The sequence below is a fragment of the Ornithorhynchus anatinus genome, chromosome Y5 (assembly GCF_004115215.2).
Source record: "Ornithorhynchus anatinus isolate Pmale09 chromosome Y5, mOrnAna1.pri.v4, whole genome shotgun sequence".
Lineage (NCBI taxonomy): Eukaryota > Metazoa > Chordata > Mammalia > Monotremata > Ornithorhynchidae > Ornithorhynchus > Ornithorhynchus anatinus.
In genome coordinates this window covers 2,189,979-2,210,052 of record NC_053179.1, presented here as the reverse complement: position 1 = coordinate 2,210,052, position 20,074 = coordinate 2,189,979, and the positions used below count along the sequence as shown (strand labels likewise).

At 45.3% G+C, this 20,074-nt stretch overlaps 1 protein-coding gene across 1 annotated transcript in view; it reads right to left on the bottom strand.

The window, feature by feature from the left end:
- Nucleotides 1–322: 322 nt before the first annotated feature.
- LOC114808747 (polypyrimidine tract-binding protein 1-like) overlaps nt 323–20,074 on the bottom strand; it is a gene marked incomplete at its 3' end in the record, with an annotated part of 37,816 nt that continues 18,064 nt past the window's right edge. The window contains exons 3-5 of the mRNA XM_029056573.2: nt 7,504–7,579; nt 5,749–5,921; nt 323–469 (exon numbers count right to left, since the gene is read on the bottom strand). Coding sequence (XP_028912406.1) covers nt 323–469; nt 5,749–5,921; nt 7,504–7,579 — 396 coding nt within the window. The remainder of the gene's footprint in view (nt 470–5,748; nt 5,922–7,503; nt 7,580–20,074) is intronic.

Here is a 20,074-nt window from a genome sequence, read left to right as displayed (position 1 = left end):
GAAGTATTTGTTAAGTGCTCACTACAGGCCAAGCAGTGCTCTAAGCGCTGGGATAGATACGAGCTAATCAGGTTGGTCACAGTCCCTGCACCACAAGGAACTCACAGCCTTAATCCCCATTTTACTGGTAAGGGATCTGAGGCACAGAGAAGTTAAGTGACTTGCCCAAGATCACACAGCAGACGTGGCAGAGCTGGGATTAGAACCCAGGTCTTCTGACTCCCCGGCAGGTCCTCTTTCCACTACGCCATACAGCTTCTCTCATTTTTAAAAAACAACAACAAACGACAAGCAACAACAACAACAAAAGTTAAAAACTTACTGCTTGGTTTGGAGAGTTCTCTGTTCTGAGTTCCTTGTGGTTGGAAAACTGAATGTAGATGGGCTGACTTCTAAGAACTGGAGTCACTGTGGCGTAATAACTTAGCATAGTGTTTGCTGCTTCCTCTGTATTCATTTCTATAAAAGCCTAAAGGTAAATAATGTGTGACTGTAATAAATCTATTCCAGCCCATATGTATCACTCTAAATCAGTCAGTCAGTCAGGCAGTCACACTAAGTGCTTACTGTGCAGAGCACTGTACTAAGCGCTTGGGAGAGCACATTACAACAATATAACAGTCACATTCCCTGCTCATGAGCTTATGACAGATGTGGATGTAAGTGCTTTTCGGGCCGCGGTGGAAGATACATAGAGGGAGCAAGTCAAGGTGGCACAGAAGGGAGTGGGAGAAGAGTCAAGACAGAATATCTTCTGTAGATATTAATATTCAAAGTCCAGTAGTCTTTCAAATCAGTCAAAACAGATGAGCCTTTGGAAGGTTCTGAGGATCGGATTATTATCATTACAGGAACACAGCATCAGATTCAGAATGCACAGTATTTACTGCACAGCAGGTAGGTTTTTAATATCATCACAGCTGATTTAAAGCAAAATCCAGCTCATTCTGAGTTTGTGAATATTCTCCCTTTTGCTAGGTTTTTTGTTGCTGTTATTTTTGGGGCGTTCTGTTTTGTGTTGCTTTTGAAGTTGTCTTTTCCAAGTTTTTTGGTACTTGTCAGGATAGTTTTACTTTAATTTTCTACTTTTGCTTTCTTACTAAAATGAAGTGCATGCAATCTTGCTGAAAGCTTTAAAATGAGTAGTAAACCAGTCATTTATCCAGTGAAAACTGCTGTAAAAAGCAGTTATATTCAGTGTGGAGGCCGTAGATTATATAGATGACTTCAGTTGGGTGTTGGTCTAGTTCTGTGTGGCAGACTAACTATTTTGTTGTTTTTAGATACCAAGTTGACAACGAATTGCAGACTTCTACAGGAGACTGAGAATGACTGGGGCTGTTAAATGGAATATTTCACACCTCACTGCCAGCTTTTCTGCCAACAATTAACATCTTTAAAAGTCACATTTCAATTTCTGCTATATTAATGTTTATTAATATACTAAACAAACCTTTTCAAATGTCATATGTAGAAATGTATAATTTTAATGTTTAAAATGGAACTAAGAGTTGCTGAGTAATTGACAATTTGTTCTTGTATGATTGTTCCTGAACTGTCAAGAGCCCCCACCATTCCTTCCTTACTCTTTTTCACCAACATACAATCCTAGAACGCTTCCATAGTCTGCTTCCTCTGTTCTTGCAGTGATGCAGATAAATGGAGCTGTGCAGAAAACCAGGCTCCAGGCCAATTTTTCCAACCACAGTTGACATTTTGATGCTATAATTCAGCTGCTTTCTGTTCAGTAAATCTGGTACACCTCGCTCTCACGGCTTTGACTACCATCTCTACGCAGATGACACGCAGATCTACATCTCCGCCCCTGTCCTCTCCCCCTCCCTTCAGGCTCGCATCTCCTCCTGCCTCCGGGATGTCTCCACCTGGATGTCTGCCCGCCACCTAAAACTCAACATGAGCAAGACTGAGCTCCTCATCTTCCCTCCCAAGCCCGGTCCGCTCCCAGACTTCTCCATCACCGTGGATGGCACGACCATCCTTCCCGTCCCGCAGGCCCGCAATCTCGGTGTCATCCTTGACTCGTCCCTCTCGTTCACCCCACACATCCTATCCGTTACCAAGACCTGCCGGTTTCACCTCTACAATATCGCCAAGATCCGCCCTTTCCTCTCCACCCAAACGGCTACCTTACTATTACGGGCTCTCGTTATATCCCGGCTAGACTACTGTGTCAGCCTTCTCTCTGACCTCCCTTCCTCCTCTCTCGCCCCGCTCCGGTCTATTCTTCACTCCGCTGCCCGGCTCATCTTCCTGCAGAAACGATCTGGGCATGTCACTCCCCTTCTTAAACAACTCCAGTGGTTGCCTATCGACCTCCGCTCCAAACAAAAACTCCTCACTCTAGGCTTCAAGGCTCTCCATCACCTCGCCCCTTCCTACCTCTCCTCCCTTCTCTCTTTCTACCGCCCACCCCGCACGCTCCGCTCCTCTGCCGCCCACCTCCTCGCCGTCCCTCGGTCTCGCCTATCCCGCCGTCGACCCCTGGGTCACGTCCTCCCGCGGTCCTGGAACGCCCTCCCTCCTCACCTCCGCCAAACTGATTCTCTTTCCCTCTTCAAAACCTTACTTAAAAATCACCTCCTCCAAGAGGCCTTCCCAGACTGAGCTCCTCTTCCCCCTCTACTCCCTCTGCCATCCCCCCTTTACCTCTCCGCAGCTAAAGCCTCATTTTCCCCTTTTCCCTCTGCTCCTCCACCTCTCCCTTCCCATCCCCACAGCACTGTACCCGTCCGCTCAACTGAATATATTTTCGTTACCCTATTTATTTTGTTAATGAATTGTACATCGCCTTGATTCTATTTAGTTGCCATTGTTTTTACGAGATGTTCTTCCCCTTGACGCTGTTTAGTGCCATTGTTCTTGTCTGTCCGTCTCCCCCGATTAGACTGTAAGCCCGTCAAACGGCAGGGACTGTCTCTATCTGTTGCCGACTTGTTCATCCCAAGCGCTTAGTACAGTGCTCTGCACATAGTAAGCGCTCAATAAATACTATTGAATGAATGAACACCTCTCTCATGGACTTCACAGGCCTACAACTCCTACTAGCTCCAACAAACCTTTAGCTCTCCCTTGAAGTTCCCTCTCCCTGCTACCAACATAATAATAATGTTGGTATTTGTTAAGTGCTTACTATGTGCAGAGCACTGTTCTAAGCGCTGGGGGAGATAGAGGGTCACCAGATTGTCCCACGTGAGGCTCCTAGTCTTTATCCCCATTTCACAGATGAGGTCATAGAGGCACAGAGAAGTTAAGTGACTTGCCCACAGTCACACAGCTGTCAAGTGGCAGAGCCGGGATTCGAATCCATGACCTCTGATTCCCAAGCCCGGGCTCTTTCCACTGAGCCACAGACCCATCCCTAACTCCTGACAACCACCACAACTACTCTGTTGATAAAATCAAAGTCACCATTTTATTAACTGGTTGTGAGCAGGGAATGGGTCTGTTTACTGTTGTACTGTATTCTTCAAAGCACTTAGCATAATCCTCTGCACACAGTAAGCGCCCAATAAATACGATTCAATGAATGACTACCCAAAGTCTCCCCATCGCTCCTCACCTGCTTGTTGGGCAGGGATCGTCTCTATCTGTTGCCAAACTGTACATCCCAAACGCTTAGTACAGTGCTCTGCACATAGTAAGCGGTCAGTAAATACGAATGAATGAATGAACGAATGAACGAATGAACGAACGAACGAACGAACGGCTTCACAGCCATCACCCAAGAGACCTCCAGGGTGCTCTAAAAAGTTACTCACTCTGTATGCATTTCTGACTCTGTCCCCTCCTCTGCCATTCACTTCTTTTCCACTAGTTCTCTTCTTGATTCTCTGTAGTTTGGCTTTCTGCACTCTCCATATTTTGCTCCTACCTATCCAACCACCCCTTCTGTTTCACTCTGACTATGGACATCTCTCAAGAATTTGATCAGGGCCCTCTACCCTGTCTTTACTCTCACTCTCTCTCCCTCTAGTCCACCTGACGCACAATCTCACATCTTCTCTAGCTTCTACAATTCCTCCACTTTGCCCGTCTGGCCAGCATCTCAAAACTCAACATGTCTACACTAACAGTCAGTCAGTCAACCCATCAGTCAATCAGTCAGTGGAATTGGGAAGCAGCAAGGCTTAGTGGATATAGCATGGGCCTGGGAATCAGAAGGTCATGGGTTCTAATTCCGGCTCCACCACGTCCCTGCTGTGTGATCTCAGTTCACTTCTCTGTGCCTCAGTTAACTCGTCTGTGATCCTCATGTGGGACAGGGACTGTGTCCAACCTGATTTGCTTGTATCCACTCCAGTGTTTAGTACAGTGCCCGGTGCATAGTAAGCACTTAACAAACAGCACAATAACAGTAATAATAATGCTGGTTGTTATTGTTATTAATTTATTGAGTACTTACTGTGTGCAGAGCACTGAACTACTAAGTGCTTGCAAGAGTACAATATGACAGAGTGAGTAGGCATGTTCTCTGCCACAAAAGATTTACAGTTTAGAGTCGGGGAAAGGCATTAATATAAACAATTTATAATACATAATTTATAGATATGTACCCATGCGCCAAGAGGCTTGAGTATGAGCTGGATTCCAAATACCCAAGGGTCATAGATCCAAGTGCACAGACAACACAGAAGGGAGGGGGAGCCAGAGAAAAAAAGGGCTTAATTGGGGAAGGCTCCTTGGCCGAGATGTGACCTTAATAAGGATTTGACGGTGGGGAGAATGGTAGTCTGAAGTATATGGAAGGAGAGGGACTTTCAGGACAGGGGGAGGATGTGGGTGCAGGGCCAGTGGAGAGACAGACGATACTGAGGCACACCCACCCTTTCTCTCTAAACCCACTCTTCCTCCTCCTCCTCCTAACTTCCCTGTATCAGATAAATGAACCGTGCTCCCTGCCCTAGAATCTTGCAATCTTGTTGTCATCCTTGAATTTTTGCCATCTTTTGATTCTTACATCCAGGCCCCTGCCAAATCCTGCCAGTTTTTTCCTGAACAGCATTCCCTGGATTTTCCCCTTTCTCTCCACCCATATTGGCCACCCTCCAGAGCATGCCGGAGTCTTGCCACAATTACCCAATTGAATTAGCATCCTCACTAGTCATTCAACCTCCAGCCTCTCTCCATTTCAAACTGTATAACACAACCCTAACCTTCCTGTGTCTCTTCATATCAACAGAAACACCCCATAATCCGCTTCAAGGCTCTCCACCTTCTCACCCTATCTTATCTGCTTCCCCTCTTTTCCAGCTATTCCAGTTCATTCTCTTTATTCCTTCCAAACTAACTTTCTTGCTGCATCTGTAGTGATTCTCCTCACCTCCCCTCACTCCCACTGTTCTCCTGCCTTTGAACTTCCTCCATCCTTACAGTTGGATCACTGGTCTCTACGGGTCTCAAGCCTTTCTAAACCCCATCTTCTCCAAGAAGGCTGATCCATATTATTCCTTCAATCGATTCCAGTACCTATGAAGATACTTATGCCCTCCTCACCACATATGTATAAATGAGTACTCCATTATCTATTTTGATCACTTTAGTTGTATGGGCAGAAACTGTGTTACTTATAATGTTCTGTACCTCCTACAAACCCTTACCAAATGGGATTACAAATGTTACCATGATAATCCCAGAGGGCCTCAGAACACAATGCTGTCTTAGTCATGATGTCCTGATGCAAGTCTAAGTGTTTCCTCTCTGATCAATCCGACTACACTTTCTCAATACCTGACTTTTGCCTTTCAGCATAAGAAGATTGGTGACCTTGCCGAAAGGTAATCCCAAGGAAATAACTTCTGCTTCCGTGACATCACTGGGAAGTTTTCGAACATGGATTACACGGGAAGGGATCCCTGGGTTTCTGTTGTCACCCTTAAATTTCTTGCTGTCATTTCCATTAGCTGGCAAAAGAAAAATAAGCAATTAAACAGCAAAATTATGAACAAAGAGATTTTAAAGACATACACAACATTTCACTTTAACAGCATGGCCTAGTGGGTAAAGCACACGCCTGAAAGTCAGAAGACCCTTTTTCTACTCCCGGTTCTGCCATGTGTCTGCTGTGTGACCTTGGGCAAGCCTCTTAAATTACCTGGGCCTGTAAATAGGAATTAACATGGACTGTATCCAACCTGATTAGCACAAATCTAATCCAGCACATAGTACAATACCTTGTACACAGTAAGCGCCTAACAAATACCATAAAAACAAAACTCCTCACTATTGACTTTAAAGTTCTCCATCAGCTTGCCCCTTCTTACCTCACCTCCCTTCTCTCCTTCTACATCCCAGCCCTCACCCTCTGCTCTTCTGGTGCTAACCTTCTCACTGTGCCTCCATCTCCCCTATCCCTCCACCGATCCCTGGCCCACATCCTACCTCGGGCCTGGAATACCCTCCCTCCTCAAATCTGCCAAGCAATCACTCTTCCCCTGCTTCAAAGCCCTACTGCAGGCGCAGCTCCTCCAAAAGGCCTTCCCAGACTTAGGTTCCCTTTTCCTCAGCTGTTCCTCCCTTCTGCGTCCCCTTGACTTGCTCTCTTCCTTCTCCCCGTCTGCCCCCGCCACAGTGCTTATGTATGTAAGCACATATCTATAATTCTACTTATTTATTCTGAAGCCTGTTTACTTGTTTTGATGTCTGTCTCCCCCCCACCACCCCAGACTGTAAACCCAATGTGGGCAGGGATTATATCTCTTTATCGCTGTATTGTAGTTTCCAAGCGCTTAGTAGACTACTCTGTACACAGTAAGCGCTCAATAAATACAATTGAATTGAGTGAGTTAGTGAGTGAGTGAGTGAGTGAGTGAGTGAGTGAGTGAGTGAGTGAGTGAATGAATGAATGAAGAAAAAGCATACAAACAAAAGCCCTAAAAAGATATTTTCCTCCTCTCATTCTCGGCTTCCTCGATCTCATTTACTGAAAACTGTCTCGGTAAAGTCAAACTTTGAAGAGACACCAAGTTTCCCCACCTTGTCCTTTTCCTCATCAGAATTTGAAGTCATTTTCACACAAATGTTTATTAGTTTTGATCAAGATTAGAATGGAAGCAAATTTAAGCAAAATGAAGCATCTCCCCGCAGGTTGCTAATGCACAACGCCTCACAAACCCGGCCCAAATAAGGCTGGAAAGAGGGTTACGTATATAAAGCAACTGGGGAAATAAACAGAATAAGCAACCTTTAAAGATATCAGGCAGTTTATTTTGAAATACCTAGGGGTCTATTTTTTTGTGGTATAACTATGTGCCAGGCACTGTACTAAGTGCGGGGGTAAACACAAGATAGTTAGGTTGGACACAGTCCATGTCCCACATGGGGCTCACAGTTTTCACCTCCATTTTTACAAATGAGGAAACTGAAGCACAGGAAACTGAAGTGACTCGGCCAAGGTCACACAGCAGACAAGTGGCAGAGATGGATTAGAACCTAGGCCCTTCTAGTTTAGGGGCTAGGTTTCTGAAATATTTTGGACAATTTTACCTGAAGATGGGTTGTTGCTCATGACAAGAGGCGGTCCGTTAGCAACACAAGTAGCAAAAAGTTCGTCAGATCCCCGCTACAAAAGAAAAGGAAAAAGGCGAGTTCCATTATTTCCTAAATTTCATTCAAATTCTCTTAGAAGAAAAGAACAATTTAGAATCTGGCTGGAGTTGTTGAATACTGAAATTGGCTGCATGTCCTTAATTTGGATGAAAAACTCATTTGCAAAGGGTTAAAAATAATGCATTTAATTGTTTTAATGCTACAGTGCCTTGTTCTTTCCTTACTCATAATTGGCAGGCTGCAAAAAACACCAGTATAGAAAGGGAAGATATAACTCACCTATCAAATTAGGCACCTCCCTAGAATTTTATAAATCCGATCCAAGATGAAAGAAATCCTTAGTAACTAGCAAAAGACATAAAATGTTGGGTTATAAATGTCTAGTCCTTTAAATGATCCTTCGGGACTTCTTCAAAAAGTGTGTTTGACCTTTCCACAATTATCCAGTGGAATTATCCTCTCTCACAGGCCTGTTCCACTGATGAATAGAAACGGTCACATCTACCTTATCAAGGAAAGATCTTTTTTCTTGTTTTGACTGTAAATGGAGGCCTGCAGAACTCATCGAATATAGTGAGAGTAGAAGGAAAATAAATGGTCAAACCAGTTGTTTGGTACCAGTGTTCCCTAACGACTATGATAAACAATAAATCAATCAATGTTGGCTCACTTCAAACTCCCAGAACTATAAGTTTTTCAATATAGAATCTCCTTTTACAAGCCTCAGTCATACTGCTAAAGATTACTTATACCCTCAGTTAATATTTAACCAGTGCTTACTGCACATCTGTCCTCCTGCCACCTCAAACTCAATGCATCCAAGACAGAGTTCCTTATCTTCCCTCCCAAACCTTCCCGTCACTGTGGACTGCACAACCATCCTTCCCACCGCACAGTCCCATAATCCTGGTGTAATCCTTGACTCCACTCTCTCCTTCACCCCAAATATCCAATCCGTCACCAAATCCTGTTGGTCTCAGCTTCACAACATCGCCAAGATCCCCCTTTTCCTCTCCAGCCAAACTGCTACCATGTTAGTACAGTCATTCTTCCTATCCCTACTAGATTACTGCATCAGCTCTCCCAGTCTCCTGTCTCTTCCCACTTCAGTCTATTCTTCACTCTGCTGCCAGATTATCTTTCTACAGAAACGTTCCAGACCCTTATCCCGCTCCTCAAAAATCTCCAGTGGTTGCCTAGAAACCTCTGTATCAAACAAAAACTCCTCACTCTTGATTTCTGAGCTCTCCATCACCTGGCCCCCTCCTACCTCTCTCCTTCTACATCCCTGCCCGCACTCTCCGCTCCTGTGGTGCTATCCTTCTCACTGTGCCTCAATCTCTCCTGTCTCGCTGCCGACCCCTGGCCCAAGTCCTACTACTGACCTGGAACAGCCTCCTTCCTCAAATCCACCAAGCAATCACTCTTCCCTGGTTCAAAGCCCGACTGAAGGCACACCTCCTCCAAGAGGCCTTCCCAGACTAAACTCCCTTTTCTTCAGCTCCCCCTTCCTTCCGCTTCACCTTCACTGGTTCCCTTTGCTCTTCCCCTCTCAAACCCCGCCCCACAGCACTTGTGTATATATGTATATATCTATAATTCTATAATACAAATATATTTATACTGATGCCTGTTTACATGTTTTGATGTCTGTCTCACCTCCTCTAGACTGTAAACCCACTGTCTCTCTGTGCTGTACTTTCCAAGTGCTTAGTACAGTGCTCTGCACACAGTAAGCGCTCAATAAATACAATTGAATGAATAACAGTAATAATAATGACTGTAGCATGTGTTGTAATGATGATGATGGTATTTGTTAAGCACTTACTATGTGCCAAGCACTGTTCTAAACTCTGGGATAGATACAAGGTCATTAGTTTGTCCCACATGGGGCTCACAGTCTTAATTCCCATTTCACAGATGAGGCCACTGAGGCACAGAGAAGTTTAAGTGACTGGCCCAGAGTCACACAGCTGATGAGCGTCGGAGCCGGGATTAGAACCCATGACCGGGCTCTGACTCCCGAGCCCGGGCTCACACTTAATAATAATAATAATAATGATGATGATGTTGGTATTTGTTAAGCACTTACTATGTGCAGAGCACTGTTCTAAGCGCTGGGGTAGACACAGGGTCATCAGGTTGTCCCACATGGGGCTCACAGTCTTAATCCCCATTTTACAGATGAGGTAACTGAGGCACAGAGAAGTGAAGTGACTTGCCCACAGTCACACATCTGACAAGTGGCAGAGCTGGGATTCGAACTCATGACCTCTGACTCCAAAGCCCGGGCTCTTTCCACTGAGCCACGCTGCCACGCTGCTTCACACTTAGTATATGCCAAGTACAGTGCTATGTAATAATAATAATAATAATAATGTTGGTATTTGTTAAGCACTTACTATGTCCCAAGCACTGTTCTAAGCACTGGGGTAGACACAGGGGAATCAGGTTGTCCCATGTGGGGCTCACAGTCTTAATCCCTGTTGTACAGATGAGGTAACTGAGGCACCGAGAAGTAAAGTGACTTGCCCAAAGTCACACAGCTGACAAGTGGCAGAGCCGGGATTCGAACCCATGATTCGTACTGAGGTAGATGTTATAGTTTTATCCTCAATCAATCAATCAATGAGTCTTATTTATTGAACGCCTACTGTGAGCAGGGCACAGTACTAAGCCCTTGGGAGAGTACAACACCAACAATATACAGACACAGTCCCTGCCCACAGCGAGCCTGCAGACAAGAGGGGGAGACAGTCATTAATATAAGTCAAGAGAGGCAGCATAGCCTAGAGAATAGAGCACAGTCCAGGAAGTCAGAAGGACCTGGGTTCTAATACCGGATCCAACACTTGTCTGCTATGCAGCCTAAGGCAAGTCACTTCACTTCTCTGTGTCTCAGTTACCTCAACTGTAAAATGGGAATTAGGACTATGAGCCCTAGGTGGGACAGGGACCCTGTCTAACCTGATTAATTTACTTCGTACAGGGCCTGGCAGAGAGTAAGTACTTAGCAAATACCACAGTAAATAAACAAAGAAACACATTGAGGATATGGACATAAGTGCTGAGGGGCTGGGGGCGGGGGTGGTGAATAAAGAGAGCAAGTCAGGATGATGCAGAAGGGAGTGGAAGAAGAGGAAACGAGGGCTTAGCTGGGGAAGACCTCTTGGAGGAAATGTGACTTCCATATGTCTTTGAAGGTGTGGAGAGTAATTGTCTGTTAGATATGAAAAGGGAAGACATTCCCATGCGCTTACTACAATGCTCTGCACAGACTAAGCGCTCAATAAATATGAATGAATGAATGAATGAATGAATGAATGAATGACATGGGCAAGAGGTTGCCAGTGATACAGACAAGACTGAGGAACAGTGAGACGGTTAGAAGTTAATCGTTTACCATTGGCATTTTGAAGCACTCAATCACCTTGCCCCCTCCTTGGTCACCTCGCTACTCTCCTATTACAAATCAGTCCACACACTTGGCTCATCTATTTCTAACTGTTTAGAAACTGTTTCTGTTCTGTTATTGAACCCTTACTGTGTGCACTTGGGAATCTCTTCCCTTTTCATATCCAACAGACAATTACTCTCCAAACCTTCAAAACCTTATTGAAGGCACAACTCATCCAAGAGGTAGAGGTAGATGGGCAACCACTGGAGGTTCTTGAGGAGAGGGAAAACACGGCCTGAATGATTCTGTAGAAAAATGATCCGGGCAGCAGAGTGAAGTAAGGACTGGAGTGGGTTGAGACAGGAAGCAGGGAGGTCAGTAAGGAGGCCGATACAGTCATCAGGGAGGGACAGGTTAAGTGCCTGGATTAACATGGTAGCATTTTGGATGGAGAGGAAAGGACGAATTTTAGTGAAGTTGGGAAGGTTGGACCGAAAGGATTTAGTGATAGATTGAATAGGTTGGTTGAAAGAGGGAGAGGAGTCAAGAATAACATTAATGCCACATAGGGCTCAGTCTAATAATACCTGCAAGCTTGGCTCCCCCCTAGACTGTATGCTCTTTGAGGGCCGGGAACGTGTCTGTCATATTGTTGTCTTGTACCTTCCCAAGTGCTTAGTATAATGCCCTACACACAGCAAGCACTCAAGAAATATGATTGACTGATGGATTGATTATCCTTGACTCATCTCACTACTTTAACCAACGTATTCAGTCAACCAATCTTGTTGACTCTATCACCACATTTCCAGAGTCTGCTCCTTCCTCCACATTCATACTGCCTCCAGGCTAATTCAAGCACTTATCACATCCCAAATCTTCTCTGGGCATCAGCCTCGCTGAGTCCCCTGCCCACTCTCCTCACTCGAACCCCGGTTTCACTTTGCTGCTCAGATCCGTTTTCTGAAAAACCATTTAATTCATGTCTCCCCATTCCTCAAAACAGAAACTCCTTCAGAGCAGCTTGCTCTCTCTTCCTTCCTTACCTCACTAACCTCCAACTGCAACCCAGCCCACACACTCAGCTCCTCTCTCACCTACCAACCCACCATACCTTAATGTCTTTTACCTCACCAACCCCTTGCCCACATCCTCCCTTGAGCCAGGAACTCCCTCCCCTTTCATATCCCACCACCTCTCTCCCCATCTTTCAAGTAGGGGGGATGGGAAGGCCAAGAGCAAGGCTCAAGGCTCAGTGAGTAAACTAAAAGTTTAGAGAAATTATTATTATTATTATATTTTACTAATTATAATAATAGTAACAGTGGCTCTGTACTACAGGTCAAGCACTATACTAAGAGCTGGGGTAGATGCAAGATTATCAGAGAAAACACAGTTAAATCAATCAGACAATCAGTCAATGGTATTTACTTAGTGCTTTCAGTGTGCAGACTACTGTATTAAGCATTTGGGAGAGTACAATTTAGCAGAATTGGTAGAAATGTTCCCTGCCTACAGCAAGCTTACAGTCTTGGTAGAAATGTTCCCTGCCTACAGCAAGCTTACAGTCTACGCAGAGAGACAGTCATGAATATGAATAAACAAATAAAGTATGGAAGCAGGGTGGCCCAGTGGATACAGTACAGGTTTAGGAGTCAGAGGTCAAGGGTTCTAATCCTGGCTCTGCCACCTGTGTGACTCTGGACAACTCACTTAACTTCTTGGTGCCTCAGTTACCTCATCTGTAAAATGGGGATGAAGACTGTGAGCCCTATGTGGGACAACCTGATTACCCTGTATCTACCCCAGCACTTAGAACAGTATTTGACACATAGTAAGCTCTTAACAAATACAAACATCATTATTGTTATTGCTATTATATGTCCATAAGTGCTTTGGGGCTGGTGGAGAGGTGAATAAAGGGTGCAAATCCAAGTGTGCAAGGGTGATGCAGAAGGGAGGGAGAGAAGAAGAAATGAGAGAGCCTAGTCGGGGAAGGACTCTTGGAGGAGATGTCAATCACACAAATCAATCAGTCATCAATCATTTGTATTTACTGAGTGCTTACAGTGTTCAGAGCACTGTACTAGGCACTTGGAAGGGTACAATATGACATGTTCCCTTCCCACAATGAGCTTACAACCCAGAGGGGTGATTATTAATATATATATATATATAATATTGATATTAACATTAATATAAATACAAATATAAATAAATTACAGATATGTACATAGGTGCTGTGGGGCTGAGGGAAGGGTGAATAATGAGTGCAAATACAAGTGCAAGGATGACGCCAGAGGGAGAGGGAGAGAATGAGGACTCAGTCAGGGAAGCCTCTTAGTGGAAATGTGGCTTCAAGAAAGCACTGAGGGTGGGGAGAGTGATCATCATCTGTCAGATATGAAGAGGGAGGGCATTCCAGGCTAGAAGTAGGTCGTGGGTGACAAGATAGATGAGACTCAGGTACAGTGAATACACTGATATTAGAGGAGTGAAGTGTGTGGGCTGGGTTTGTAGTAGGAAAGCAGCAAAGAAAAGTAGGAAGTGGCAAGATAAGTGAATGGTTTAAAGCCAGTAGTAAGAAGTTTCTGTTAGATGCAGAAGTGGATGGACAACCACCGGAGCTTCTTAAGGAATGGGGAAATTTGGACTGGACGTGTTTGCAGGAAAATGAGTGTAGTCTGGATTACAGTGGGGAGAGTCAGGATGGACACCGTATGCGGGAATCAAAATGGGAGAGGGTAAAAGCTTGGATTCATGTGGTAAAAATCTGGATTGAGAGGAACAGGCAGATTTTAGCCATGTTGTGAAAATTGAACCTCCAGAATTTAGTAAATAAGTGGGTTAAATGAGAGATGAGTCGAGGATAACGCCAAGGTTACGGACTTGTGAGACAGGAAGAATGGTGGGGCTGTCGTCAGTGATGGGAATGTCAGGGGAGGACACGGTTTGGGTGGGATGATAAGGAGTTCTGTTTTGGACAAGTTAAGTTTGAGGAGTCAGTGGGATATCCAACTAAGGATAACCTGAAGGCAGGAGGAACTGTGAGACTGTAGAGCAGAAGAGCAATCAGGGCTAGAGAAGCAGAATTGGGAATTATCTGCATACAAGATGTAATTGAAGACACAGGAGAAGAGTGAGTTCTCCAAAAGAGTGGGTGCAAATGGAGAATAGGATTAGATGGGAAACAGTGTGGCTCAGTGGCAAGAGACAGGCTTGGGAGTCAGATAGTGGGTTCTAATCCTGGCTCCACCACTTGTCAATTGTGTGACTTTGGGCAAGTCACTTCATTTCTCTGTGCCTCAATTGCCTCATCTGTAAAAAGGAGATTAAAACTGTGAGTCCCACAGGGGACAACCTGATTTCCTTGTCTCTATCCCAGTGCTTAGAATGGTGCTTGGCACACAGTAAGCACTTAACAAATACCATCATTATTATTATTATTATTTAGACTACACTAGACTAGACTAGGCAAGACTAGACAAGACTAGACTAGACTAGACTAGACAAGACTAGACAAGACTAGACTAGACTAGAATAGACTAGAATAGACTAGAATAGAAGAGGTGCCTTCAATAAAGCTTTGAAGGTGGGGAGAGTGATTATCCGATATGAAGAGGGAGGGGTCCTGGGCAAAGGCAGGACATGGGTCGAGGTTCAGTGAGTAGTTTAGCATTGTTGTTGTTGTTGTTGTCGTCTTATGCTGTTGAGTCGTGTCTGACCCATAACGATGCCATGGACCACATGTCTCCTGGAACGCACCACCTACAACTGCAGTCATTCTGGTAGTGGATCCATAGAGTTTTCTTGGTAGAAATACAGCAGTGAATAACAATGTTGGTATTTGTTAAGCGCTTACTATGTGCAGAGCACTGTTCTAAGCGCTGGGGTGGACACAGGGGAGTCAGGTTGTCCCACGTGGGGCTCACAGTCTTAATCCCCATTTTACAGCTGAGGGAACTGAGGCGCAGAGAAGTTAAGTGACTTGCCCACAGTCACACAGCTGACAAGTGGCAGAGCTGGGATTCGAACTCATGAGCCCTGACTCCAAAGCCCGTACTCTTTCCACAGAGCCATGCTGCCACCCCTTGTGGGGCATGGACAGTGGTTTACCATTGCCTCCTTCTACAGCTTAGCATTAGTCTAGTGAAATGTGCTGGCGAGGTGAGGTGGTGGGGTGTAGGGGGGGAGAGGTAACTGAGTGCTTTGAAGCCAATGGTAAAGAGTTTCTGCTTGATGAGGAGGTGAATGGGCAACCAGTGGAGGCTTTTGAGAGTGGGGAAACATTGACTAAACAGAAAACTGATCTAGCCAGCAGAGTGAAGTAAGCACTGGAATGGGAAGAGATAGGAGGCAACGAGATCAGCAAGGAGGCTGATGCAGTAAGGCGGGAGAGGATGAGTGCTTGGATTAACATGGCTCTGTATAATGAGGAGGTAAAATGAATATTTCATGCTCATTTTGCAGAGGAAGGATTAGAAGCACAGAGAAGTCAGTAAATTGCTAACTTGCTCAAGGTCACTCAGCAGAGAAGTAGCAGAACCAGAATTAGAACTCGGGTGCTCTCAAGCCCACGCTTCTTCCACTAGGCTGGGTTGTAGTCAGAGCTGATTGAGTGCTCTGGAGCTGACAGTGAGGGATTTTTCTTCAGATGCAAGATGGATGGGCATGGAGAGTTTTGAGGAGTTTTGAGATGCTCAAAAAGATTTTTTTTAAAAAAATGATCTGGGCAGCAGAGTCAGGTATGTCAACACAGCTACCATTTTAGGTCAACATTTGCCTATTTACTCTCAAGGATCCCCCTGGCTGGGAGCGAATGGGTGTGTTCCTTTTCCCCTACCTGGAAGGACCTACCATCACATCAGTCTTAGAATTAATCACTGGAAAAAACAGATTAAAATGCAAATGCTCAGGACAAACTTGCATCACCAAGGTGGCACCAAGGGAATTCACCATGTTCCCAGCACCTCTCCCTCTCATCACCCCATTTTCTATCTTTTCCCACCACACCCCAAAATCTCTCATGCATGAAGTCACCCCCACCAGCTCACACCCAGCCAGACCCTCCTCACCTCTTCCCACCATTCCCTCTCCCCACCCTCTGACTCTCACTCCGAGTGGATTGTGCACGGGTCTGGGAGTCAGAAGGACCTAGATTCTAATCCCAGCTCCACCACTTGTCTGCTGTGTGACTTTGAGCAAGTCCTTTCACTTCTCTGTGCCTCAGTTACCTCACCTGTAAAACGGGGATTAAGAATGTGAGCCCCTTGTGGGGCATGGACAGTTTCCAACCCGATTTGCTCTTTTCCACCCCAGTGTCCAGTACAATACCAGGCACATAGTAAGAGCCCAGTCAATACCACAATTGGTATTAATTGTTGTCGCTGTCGTGAGTATTCACTCATTCATTCAACCAAACACATTTACTGAGTGCTTACTGTGTGCAGAGCACTTTGCTAAGCACTTGGAAAGTACAATTTGGCAACAACAGAGACAAGCCCTACCTAGCAATGGGCTCACAGTCTAGAAGGGGAGGATAGTAATAGTAGTAGTAGTAGTAGTAGTAGTAGTAGTAGTAGTAGTAATAATAGTATTCTGATTCCGGCTCTGCCACTTCTCTGCTGTGTGACCTTGAGCCAGTTGGTTAACTTCTCTGAGCTTCAGTTACCTCATCAGTAAATGGGGATTAAGACTATGAGCTCTAGGCTAGGTGGGACAGGGGACTGCCTCAATCCTGACAACCTTGTATCTACCCCAGGCCTTAGTATGGTGCCTGGCACATAGTAAGCACCTTTAAACAAGAAGGATCTCACTTTCTTCTACTCCTCAAGACTTGTTGGGAAAGGAGGAGGGTTTGGTTTCCTTCTTGCTCTCCAATGCCTCTGTCAAACAACTCTTCTGACCACACACCCCTCTTTCCCTTAGAAGCCCACATCATCTGCCTCTACCACCACTCCAATTACTTGTCACTATTCGTCAGTCGGTCAGTTAGTCAGTAGTATTTACTGGAACCCACTGTGAACAGAGGCCTGTTTTAAGCCCTTGGGAGAGTACGATACAATCAAAATCAGACACATTCCCTGTCTACAATGAGCTTACGGCCTACAGGGAGAGATAGACATTAATATAATCAAATAAATTACAGATACATACCTAAGTGTTGTGGGACTGTGAGGGGGGAATGAATAAAGGGAGCAAATCAGGGTGACACTGAAGTGATTGGAAAAAGAGGAAAGAAGGGCTTAGTCAGGGAAGGCCTCTTGGAGGAGATGTGTCTTTGATGGTGGGGAAAAGTAATTGTCTGTGGAATACAAGGTGAGAGGCCAGAGGCAAGACTTAGGCGAGAGAATGGCAACAAGATAGATGAGGATGAGGCACTGTGAAAAGATTAGCATAAGAGTTTAAAATAATAATAATAATGTGTTAAACATTTGCTATGGGCCAAGAACTGTACTAAGCACTGGGGTGAATACTGAGAAGCAGCATGGCTTAGCTGAAAGAGCATGGGCTTGGAAGTCACAGGTCATGGGTTCTAATCCTGGCTCCACCACTTAGCAGCTGTGAGACTTGGGGCAAGTCACTTATCTTCTCTGCCCCTAAGTGACCTCATCTGCAAAATGGGGATTAAGACTGTGAGCCTCACGTGGGACAACCTGAATACCCTGTATCTACCCCAGCGCTTAGAACAGTGCTCAGCACATAGTAAGTGCTTAACAAATATCATCATTATTATTACCATTATTATTATAACAAACAAATTGCGTTGGACACAGTCGCTGTCCCACATGGGGCTCCCTGCCTCCCTCTCCATTTTACAGATGAAGTAACTGAGGTCAGAGAAAGTGAAGTGACTTGCCCAAGGTCACACAGCAGACAACTGGTGGAGCCAGGATTAGAACCCCTGACCTTCTGACTTTCAGGCCTGTGCTCTATCCACCTTGCCATGCTACTTCTCAAGCTACTTAGAAGCAAATGCTGAGGAGTTTCTGTTTGATGTGGAGGAAGATGGGCAACCCCTGGAAGTTCATGAGGAGTGGGGAACAAGGCCTGAACGCTTTTGTAAATAAGCAATCCGGGCAGGAGAATGAAGTTTGGACTGTAGTGGGGAGAGACAGGAGGTGGCCAGGTCAGAAAGGAGACTGCTACAGTAATCAAGGCAGGTTAGGATGAGAGACTGGATTAACGTGGAAGCAATTTGGGTGGAAAGGAAAGGACAGCTTTTAGCCATGTTGTTTTATACCACCCCTCAGAACCACCACCTACTTTCCAGACCATTAGGAGCCCTTGTTTCTACTTTCCTCTCTCTTTCTGTCCCTTCACTAATCCTCGGGAACCTCAACATCCATAGGAATGATACTGATGACCCTTCCGCTGACTGCTTTCTCTCCCTCAACTCCACTGACTTTCTGCTCCACCCCACCTCACTCACTCACCAACTTGGACGCACGCTAAATCTCATCGTCTCTGTTCACCTTCACAAAATTGCTAAAATCCGCCCTTTCCTCTCCATCCAATCTACTACCACATTAATACAATCACTCATCCTATCCCACCCAGATTACTGCATCAGCCTCCTTGTTGACCTCACAACCTCAGGCCCCTCCCAACTCCAGTCCATACTTCACACCGTTGCCCGGATCATCTTCCTACAGAAACGTTCAGGGCATGTCAACCCCGCTCCTCAAAAATCTTCAGTGGTTGCCTATCCACCTCCCTATCAAACAAAAACTCTTCACCATTGACTTTAAAGCACTCCATCACCTTGCCCCCTCCTACCTCACCTCGCTTCTCTCCTTCTACATCCCAGCCCGCACACTCCGCTCCTCTGTCTCTGCTAACCTCCTCACTGGGCCTTGTTCTCCCCCGTCCCGCCATCGACGCCATCCAGGCCCACATCCTACCTCTGGCCTGGAACGCCCTCCCTCCTCACATCTGCCAAACTAGCTCACTTCCCCCCTTCGAAGGCCTACTGAAAGCTCAGCTCCTCCAGGAGGCCTTCCCAGACTGAGCCCCCGCTTATCCTCTGCCCCTCCTCCCCTCCCCATCGACCCTACTCCCTCCCTCTGCTCTACCCACCTCCCCGCCCCACAGCTCTTGTGTAATTATGCACATATTTATTATTCTATATATTTTATTAATGATGTGTATGTATCTATAATTCTATTTATTTATTTCGATGCTATTGATGCCTGTCTATTTGTTTTGTTTTGTTGTGCGTCTCTCCCCTTCTAGACTGGCGCCCGTTGTTGGGTAGGAATTGTCTCTATCTGTTGCCAAACTGTACACTCCCAGGGCTTAGCATAGTGCTCTGCACACAGTAAGTGCTCAATAAATACGACTGAATGAATGAATAAATTCCCATCAACCTCCACATCAAACAGAAACTCCTTAACACTGGCTTTAAAGCAGTCAATCAGTTTGCCCCTTCTTCCCTTACCTCACTGATCTCCTACTACCACCCAGCCCTCATTCTTCACTCAAGGTTAGCTTACTTGCTGTGCCCTGATTCATTCATTCAATTGTTTTTATTGAGCGCTTATGTGTACAGAGTGCTGTACTGAGCGCTTGGAAAGTACAATTCAGCCATAAAGAGAAACAATCCCTGCCCGCACTAGGTTTAGTCTAGGGGAGGGGTGGCAAACATCAAAACAAGTAAACAGACATCAATACAAATAAATAGATTTCTAGATTCAATCTTATTTACTGAGCGCTTACTATGTGCAGAGCACTGTACTAAGAGCTTGGAATGTACAATTTGGCAACAGACAGAGACAATCCCCGACCAATAACCGGCACACAGTCTAAACTGCGGGGGACAGACAGCAAAACAAAACAAAACAGAACAAAAAAAACCAAAACAAGTAGTCTGGCATACATATCATCAAGATAAATAGAATCATAGATTATATATACATCATTAACAAAATAAATAGAGTAATAAATTACACATACAAATATGCACGGTGCTGTGGGGAGGGGAAGGGGGAAGAGCAGAGGGCGGGAGAAGGGGGAATGGGGAGAGGAGGAGGAGGGGGAGCAGAGGGAAAGGGGGTGCTCAGTCTGGGAAGGCCTCCTGGAGTAGTTGAGCTCTCAGTAGGGTTTTGAAGA